At 43.2% G+C, this 9,595-nt stretch overlaps 1 protein-coding gene across 1 annotated transcript in view; it reads right to left on the bottom strand.

Annotated features, from left to right (window-relative positions):
- Nucleotides 1–5,197: 5,197 nt before the first annotated feature.
- heatr5a (HEAT repeat containing 5a) overlaps nt 5,198–9,595 on the bottom strand; it is a gene marked incomplete at its 5' end in the record, with an annotated part of 15,647 nt that continues 11,249 nt past the window's right edge. Inside the window, 5 exon segments of the mRNA XM_035673333.1 lie at nt 5,198–7,751; nt 7,867–8,020; nt 8,160–8,262; nt 8,805–8,912; nt 9,005–9,150. Coding sequence (XP_035529226.1) covers nt 7,595–7,751; nt 7,867–8,020; nt 8,160–8,262; nt 8,805–8,912; nt 9,005–9,150 — 668 coding nt within the window.

Genomic DNA, 9,595 nt, shown 5'->3' with positions numbered 1-9,595 from the left:
GAGGAAGGAGGAGGAGGAAGGAGGAACGGAGGAGGAGAGAAGGGAGGAGGAGGAGGAGGAAGGAGGAGGATGGAGGAGGAGGAGGAGGAGGAGGAGGAGGAGGAGAGGAGAGGAGGAGGAGGAGGAAGGGAGGAAGAGAGGAGAGGAAGGGAGGAAGAGGGAGGAGGAGGAAGGGAGGAAGAGGGAGGAGGAGGAAGGAGAGGAAGGAGGAAGGGAGGAAGGAAGGGAGGAGGAATTGGAGAGGAGAAGAGGAGTGGAGGAGGAAGGAGGAGGAGGGAGGGAGGAGGAGGAGGAGGAGGAGGAGGAGGAGGAAGGGAGGAGGAGAGGAGGAGGAGGAAGGGGAGGAGGAGGAGGAGGAGGAGGAAGAAGGAGGATGAGGAGGAGGAGAAGGGAGGAGGAAGAGGAAGGAGGAAGGGGAGGAGGGAGGAGGAGGAGGAGGAGGAGGAGGAGGAGAGAGAGGAGAGGAGGGAGGAGGAGGAGGAGGAGAGGAGGATGGAGGAGGAAGGGAGGAAGAGGAGGAGAGGAAGGTGGAGGAAGAGGGAGGAGGAGGAAGGGGAGAAGAGAGGAGGAGGAAGGAGAGGAAGGAGGAAGTGGACGGAAGAGGGAGGAGGAGGAGGAGAGGAGGAAGGGAGGAGGAGGAGGATGGAGAGGAGGAGGAGGAGGAGGAGGAGGAGGAGGAGAGGAGGAGGAGGAAAGGGGAGGGAGGAGGGAGGAGGAGGAGGAAGGGCGAGGAGAGGAGGAGGAGGAGGAAGAGAGGAGGAGGAGGAGAGGAAGGGGAGGGAGGAAGGGGAGGAAGGAGGAAGGGGAGGAGGAGGAGGGAAGGAGGAGGAAGAGGAGGATGGATTGAGGAGGAGGAAGGGGAGGAGGAAGGGAGGAAGAGGAAGGTGAGTGGAGGGAGGAGGAAGGAGGAAGGAGGAGGAGGAGGAGGAGGAGGAGGAGGAGGAGAAGGGAGGAAGGGGAGGGAGGAGGAGGAGAGGAGGAGAGAGGAGGAGGAGGAGAGGAGGAGGAGAGGAGGAGGAGTGGAGAGGACTGACTGCTGCGGGTGGGAAACATCTCGAGCACTTCGATCTGAAAGGGGATGGAACAGACCCAAAGACCCTCCGCTCTTTAAGATGAGCGGGGGTTCACTCAGGGTGTTCACTCAGGTGTTCACTCAGGTGTTCACTCAGGTGTTCACTCAGGTGTTCACTCAGGTTCACCTCAGAAGGTGTTCACTCAGGTGTGGTCACAATGCAGTCGTCCTGTATTTTAATCACATAAATTCTCGTGAATATTTTATTGATTTTAAAGCAGCTGCCTGCTGACGGTGCTCATTGATTAAACCGTTTGTTCAGTCGGAGGATTACTCTATTTACTTTTATACGTTCTGAAATATGTGCGAAGAATCGTTTCCTCTTTAAGAAATGTTTTATTGTTTCCACGTTTCTACAGTTTTATTCTTTTCTTAAAGATTTCGTGTTCAGCGTTTGGACCCCCCCAGGGTTTTTACCGGGTCCCCAACATTAGCTCGCTTCCCGCCGCTGATTAAACTAGTCTCAGCTGTTCTGACAGGTAATAATAATAAAACAATAATAATAACAATAACAATAACATAATAATAACAATAATAACAACAATAACAATAATAAATAATAATAACTTACTTTGTAGTGGATAAAACCCAGAGGTAAGCAGAAACGTTGTATTAAGAAGCTGCGTTTAAATATTCAGATATTAAATTCTGTGTGTTTGAAGAAATTCTGCATTGTGTGCGTCTGTAATATAAGTTAGTTGGTTTTAGTTGAATTAACTGAATATTCTAAACCTTAAATATTTAATGTTATTCTCTAGGCTCACATGTAAATATTTTATATAAAAACTCCAGTTGTTTTAGAGTTGAGCTTAATAGTTACAATAAAGAGTTCGACACATGTACATATTTATTTATATTAACCGGCGGTGTGTACTAGTTGAACTATATTTATATAATATAGTATTTATTATTATTTTCAGGGTATTTAATCAGTTTGAATAAATTTCCAGTTTTTCAGAGGTGTGTGGAGGGTTTCAGGATTCATTGGGTGTACAATAAACACCTGGGAGGAGGAGGACAGTGTGATCTGATAGAAAGCTCAAGAACAGGCTGTGTGTGTGTGCCTGGTGGTGGCGTGTGTGTGTGTTGTGTGTGTGGTGGTGTGTGGTTGTGTGTGTGTGTGTGTTGGGGGGGGGGGGGGGGGGGGTCCCATATGTTCAGGTGTATTTATCAGCTTAATTTTAAGTACAGTTATTAATGAAGTTATTAATGAGTCACAGTCGGTTGTTTGTCTTTAACTTCACAAAGAACAGAGAATGACACCGTTCATACGGAACCGAGCCTCCAGGAGGAGTCCAGTCCCTCCACCAGAACCTCCCGGGCGGTTCTGCTCGTTAACCCGTCCGGCTCTCCGTCAGTCTGTTAGCGGTTAGCTCCAGTGCTAACGCTGCCTCTAACACAACCTGTGACTGTTACACAGAGATCTGCTGGTTCGTTACCGGCAGAGAGATCTGCTGGTTCGTTACCGGCAGAGAGATCTGCTGGTTCGTTACCGGAACACCGGATTAATTACCGACAACCAAACGCTACCGTTAGCCGACTAGCACCGCGCTAGCTGCTCTGAGCGCTAGCCGGCTAACGGTAGCTGAAATAACAGCTGGTTTTTATAATAAAAACGTTTTAATTACCGACAGGAAACAGTCGCCGTTTAACTGTCTCGCTAATAAGAGCGTGTCACTGGTGTTTACGTGTTTAAATGTACCGTTAATGTACATTTGATGAGCCAACTACATCCGCGGCCTCCGACTCCAAACGCGAGCCGCGGCACTCGAGTTCCGGGAGAGCCGGCAGGCCGCAGCGCAGCGGCGGACACACGCCACGAGCGACACCGGCCCGCGGGTCGCTTCAGCTGCGGAACGAGCCACTCACCGTGTTTTGTGTTCGGCTCAGAGACGATCAGCAGCGGGTCTGTAGGTCTGATGTTCTGGGTCCGACTGCAGGGTGAAGAGCTGTGTCTGTCGCCGGTGCCGGGTTTAATCAAGGCGTTCCCATTTTGTTCCGAAGGGCCCAGAAAGGTCAGAGTGGACGGCGAGAGGAGGCAGAACACCCGCGGACTGAAATGGAGAGCTGAGCCGACTGCTGCTGCTGCGTTCAGGAGCTGCTCCTGGGCTCGGACATAACAAACGCCAACTCTTACTTACTTTATTTATTTACATCTTTATTTATTTATTCATTTATGGAACTCATTTTGTTTTTACATGTTTTCTCAAGTATGTTTTGTTGAAGAAGGATTAATAAAACCAGTGGAAAATGCCCATCAGTGTCCTCTCATGCTTTGTTTTGTCCGACCAACAGTTCAACGTCCAGTCTGCTGTTACAACACTGAAAACCAGCAAATATTCACATTCAACCAGCTGTGATCAGAGAGTTTGTGCCCTTCTTGCTTCAACCGATTAATATTCAACATCCGTGTTCACATCAGGGTGATTCTGGTTGTTCTCTGTAGTAAATCCTTTCATATTTTAAGGACATGAGAACGCAGTGAAACAGCAAATAGCATCAACATAAGTTACTAAACTAAATATACTCTTAACACACTGCTCAGTAATTAATATCTAACCATCAGGGTTGGGTAACTTTAAAAATGTAATCTGATACAGGTTCTAATTAAAGATTTTGCCAGTAATGCTCCATGATCCAAGTATCACAATATTAAAGTAACTTGATTACTTTGTGTGACTTTTGGATTACAGTGTTGGGCAGTGAGGCATTACACTGTGTGTGCCTCCCGACCCTCCGGACCTGCAGGCTGGGAACCGCCTTCCTTCCACTGGAGGTTGATCCAATGTTCAGTATTGAGATTAAGTATTTCCTTTACTTAATTAATAATTAAAATGATTTATTTGTTTTTCTTCTCATTTCTTTCTGTTATTTTCTTCTTCAGTTGTATTAATACCTGTTTGTGCTGCTCTGTGTGATAAATGAACGATCAAGTAATAAAATATAGTTAATCAAATCAGTTTGAGCTGCATTAGTAAATGTATTTACTATAAAGTGTGTAGAGTTATATTATTATATGCTGAACTGCTGTACGGACGTTAAAGCTCCTGTTAGGCTCCTTATTCATTTAATGTGATATAATAAACATTGATATGATAAATATTTTAGCCCCACAAACAGCCTCCATTTTATGTCCCTCTATTTATTTATAACTACTACTGAATCACGCTTCTTTTTATCATTGTGGGGTTTACGACGGTACCTAAAGGCAGCACCTGGAGGGCTGCAGCTGACGTCAGGGGGCGCTGCAACATGTTTGTGTTCAAAGAGAAAGTTTCACAACAAACAAACAAACACAACATGGAGAACTGAACTACATTACCACATATTTATATTTATTTATTATTTATATTTGTATATTTACCTGAAGACCACTGACTCTGATTCACTATAATAAACTCATAAAACATAATCAACTGGTTCAGTTTAACCTTTATATTTATGACATGACATAAACTAATATTCTTTCCCACATCCTTTTTTAATTACAATTTATATTAAACTCATTAATTCATTAAGATTCATTAATTATAGACGACAACACCTCAGCTTTCACGTTATTCTCCGTTTTTTACACCATATTTACTATATTTATATTAAATATGTAAATGTAATTTTATTTGATACACAATCATATAAACCCTTTATATACTGCATAATAAATACATATATATAAATACATATATATACATTCTATATACATAGCTCATTTTATATTACAATATACATGTTGACATTATTATCCCCGTACTCAGCAGTTATATATTTAGTGTTGTTTATTAAAAATGTAATCTGATAACTAACTAAAATGTAGTCAGTAACCTAATCCAAGTATCACAATACTGAAGTAACTTGATTACTTTGTTACTTTTGGATTACTTCAACACCAAATATGTAAATAACGAGAGAAAACAAATATCAATAATCAGTATTGATGAATTCTAAAAGACAACAGGTCTCCTGTTTTTAAAGATCTAATGTTAAAATTATTGTAATCCCGCTAATAATCCCAATTTTTACTAAATGTAACCGTAATCTGATTACATATTTCTTCTATAACTGTAATCCGATTACATATTTCTGTAACTGTATCTATATCAGGACAAATAAAGAAAAGCAGAAAAGGATTAGAAGAAAATGAGGTTTTTTTATTCTGTTAGAAAACAACATGTTAACTCACTCACTCGGGTCTCACCTGTACAGTTCACAGAGCCAGGTGAGCTCTCACACACTCTGCAGCTCACCTGGCTCACACACCTATTGCAGCTAAATCTTCAGTGTTTGATTGAGACTGAGATTTTCTCTGATATGAACATTCACATGAACTCAAACTTACATTCTTTCTTCACTTTCTTCCACCCGCACACAGACGGGGTCCAGGTGGATGGTTTGTACCGATAACATGTGACGCTGTAGTGTTGTTAAACTAAAGTGCTGACGACTAAAATTGTCCCTCACAGGCCGCCGTACATAATAACAATCAGGTTGTGTTTTCATGTGATTTGTCAGACGACATTAAAACCAACAAATTCACACAAAAAACATAAAAACGTTCTTTATCGCTTGTTTGTTTTCAGATTCGCTCGGTCAAAGGAATACGTGACCTTTGACCTCCGTTCACTGTTAGCGACAGAGGAGAAAGAAGCTCATTCTACTGCCGACTTCAGACTTAAACCTGGAAGTAAATAGTGAATTATTTCAAAATAAAAGCAGAATATTGAGAGAATATTCCCTTTGACTGACAGACGCTGTAACTGCTGTTTGTTTAACTGTACTTGTTGTGCCAGGCGGGTGGAGTCTGAGTATCAGAGAGAGTTTACTGGAAATGGAAACGAGTAAACAGTCTGAGATTAAAGTCGGGGCGGCTCCAGACGGGCGGGGCCACCCCATTATTCCTCCCTCTTCCACTCCGCTCTGTCTTTCAGATGCTGTAGCTGTAGAGGGAAGATACTGGTATCATATGAAACTAGAGGATGGAACTCATCCATCAGTACCAATCGTGTTGGGAGGGGAGATAAATAATGCTTCAGTTTAGGCTCAATTTTGGCGATGATAAAACCGGTCAAAGGGATCCTTTATACTTTATGCTAATACCAATTAGTTACTTCTGCACAGTGTACTTAAATATTTCCGCTCCGTGAACTGTTGGAATTGTGGAAATAAGGAAAGTTGAGAGATATTTGATGCATAAGTCAGTGCCCGACGTCTTCCTCCATCACATACGAGTTTTATTCAGACTTTTATTTTTGCTATCTGGAGATAAAACATGGACGCTGAACATTAAAGAACCAGTGTGTACCATTTAGAGGCATCTCGCGGTGAAGCTGCAGATTATGACCAACTGAATACAGCTCGCCTTCCGAGCGTGTAGGAGAAACTACGACGGCGTTGACGAACACTAAAGTCCTTATCCAGAGTCAGCGTTTGGTTTGTCTGTTCTGGGTTACCGTAGAAACATGCCGGACTCCAGAGAGGAATCGCTCCCTCTGTAGATAAAACTCATCCTACAGTAACTAAAACACAACAGTTCTTCTATTCAGGTGATTAAACACTAATGAAAACATACCTTCAGATATTACATTGTGACAATAGATCCTCCTCACTGTGACACACTGGACCTTTAAGAGTGACGATCTATAAAACATCTGTAGCACAAGTTAAAACATAAAAAATATATTGAACTAAAAACAGAAACTTTTCTTTTCTCTTCATCAACAAATCATCGATGATTCAGATCACTGCTGACTATTTACCAGATTATCAGTTCATCATGGACATCCTTCCCTCCAGACACTCACTGCCTTCAGTTCATGATTCATGGAGAAATTAATCAATCAATTGATAATAATAACCGTTAGTTCATTTATTAAAATCAGCTGGCAGAGAACCAGAGATGTTATAGCTTAATAAATCTGCTCTATTCACTCGGACTGTAACTTACATTCGGTCTCTTCTTTATAGGTTTCAATAGTTCCTTCTTCTAGCTTATCAATTACTTTAATTAATTAATCAGTTGTTGAAATCGTTGTTGAGGATTAAAGTTTCAGCTCTTTGAACTAATTTAATCTTATTTTAAACCCTTCATTGTTTCACCAAAACAGCTCCGCGTTTACTCAGCGTCAGATCACTGGAGGTTCTGTATCTCCTTCATGGTGCATTCAAGGACCTCTCAGAGGTGAGACGTAACGATCAGGAACCTGAATGCACCGTGCTCGTTTCCTTAGCATGCGCTGACGGCGGCGGATTATCGGACAGCAGCGACTTTCAATAAGAAAATCTTAAAAAGTAAAAGCACCAGAACTGTTTCCTTCTCGTAATAAAATGAACAGCGATGTGAGATTCAGGGACAGCGTGTACGGAGGAAACACGCCGCCATGTTGGAAGACTCATGATGACATCAAATATCATTACCATTAAAACTCGGCCTTAATGTCTCTCAGACAACAACGGTACCATTGGTCCCAGGGGACAGTGAACGCAGCACGGTGACACCTCCATGCTGCGGTGTCGTGACGAGGCCTCTCACAGGAAGTTGGTTTTGAGCGTGATGCTGGGGGAGGACTTGGCAGCGCTGCGGGCGGGGTTAGCGCCACTAGCTTTAGCGTTCAGACTCTCCTGGTTTCCTTTGACGGCGGCTTCCAGGCGAGCCTTCAGGTGAGGAGAGGACGCGATGAGAGACCTGAGGAAGGCGAAAAGACGTCAGATCATCCCTCCTTCTCTTTTTAAATTAACACGTTTATTACGTCCTTATATAACGATTATAAATGTGTTATAAAGTGTGCTACATTGGTTACCTGAAGACGGCGGAGTGCTGCGGGCCGAGACGCATCAGGTCTTTGAGCGCCGCCTCGTGGAGAGACCGAGATGCTGCGGGGGCCGAGCCGAGAGCGTTTTCATCCAGGAGGAAGGAGATGAGGAGGGGCAACAAGATGGCCACCAGCTGAGGACCTGAGGGCCACCATGATGTCGTTATATCAGCATCATTTTAATGCGTTTATTGACATCAAATCACAGAAACATCTGTTTATTTTAGGCTCATGCTGCCGTAATAGGACAGATTAAAGGGCACGTATTCTCTCTGACTCACGCTGTGACTCGTCTGCAGCCTGGACCAGAGCCTCCATGGCTCGGACTCCCTCCAGGACTCCCATCAGCTCCTCCGGACTCTGAGGACGACTCCTCTCCGCCTTCTGAGGAAGACACACATCACAAATTACACAAACTAAATGTACTCGAGTACTTTCTATGGTCTGTGGTACTTTACATGAGGATTTCTATTTCATGCCACTTTATTGTACTTTTTACTTCAGTTATTTGTATATGAAATCAATAAAAGTCAGTATGACATTTTTTAAATGCAGTTTTGAATGGAACAGGAAGTTGTGGCATTGCTGCTTTCACTTAAGTAAGAAGCCTGAATAGTTCTTCCTCCGCTGTATATCATCTGATCAATACAGCAGCTGCACAGACAGACGGCGACGGACAGACACATCTGAAGATTTCTACTTTAAATAAAACACAATATAATAAAACATTTACAGCATTTATCAGTAAGATATGACCGTTATCTTTTTCCTCGTGTTCACAGTGATATCTTATTTGGATCCAGTTCACAAACACGATGGTAATCAAGGGTGGTTTCCTTGTGAGCTCAACACAAATTTTGTCAGGGGAGAAAAAGCACAAACACAACACACAGACGAGCTGCTGGAGTTCTGTTTTAGTTCAGTACCTGCAGGAATCGAACCAGCGGCGGTCCGAGGGCCTGGATGTACGGGACGGCCACGCCGGGCGGACCCTGAAACACCGACGACAGCAGCTGATAGCACCGACTCACAACCTGCAACAGACAGAAGTTTTAATGAAAGTTTTTTAATGTTGTCCGATTCTTCCATTAATGGAGGAAACACAAGATCGCTCTCTGCTACTGACCAGCGGGTCTTTGGCGTCCATGCTGGCGTTGAAGCGCTGCAGACAGAGCGTGTGCAGCGGCTCAACGGTGCAGACGTCGGGACCAGCAGACAACAGGAAGACGGTCAGAGCTGTGAGCAGGCTGATCTGATCCACGACAGAGTCTCCTGCACACACACACACACACACACACACACACACACACACACATTATTCCTGTTTGTTGCTCTGTGTACGTCTGGATATTAAGAAACAATCACTACGAAGGATGTCTGTAGATTTTATAGTGAAATACTGTCAAACAACCACAGTAAAAGTAAAAGTAAACTCTAAACTCTGAACAGGTTAAATACATTTTCTGAGACAGTAAAACACTGACATCTCAGAGCAAAACCTTCACTAATACGACATTTTAAAGGGATTTTATGAAATTAAACCACCATCATAGCATCATATGGTATTTCTTACAGCAAAACTGTTTCTTTTGATGGTAAAATCTTGTATTTATGTGGTAAAATTATTATTATTAGTAGTATTAATATCCTTTTACTGTACAGTGTTTCCTCTAGGATTCTTTTTAGCAGTGGGGGCAGGCCTGTCCGAACACCCCCC

The sequence above is a fragment of the Morone saxatilis genome, unplaced genomic scaffold, assembly GCF_004916995.1.
Source record: "Morone saxatilis isolate NCDOM2014 unplaced genomic scaffold, NCSU_SB_2.0 Contig3, whole genome shotgun sequence".
Taxonomy (NCBI): Eukaryota; Metazoa; Chordata; class Actinopteri; family Moronidae; genus Morone; species Morone saxatilis.
This window is presented reverse-complemented; position numbering and strand designations above follow the sequence as displayed.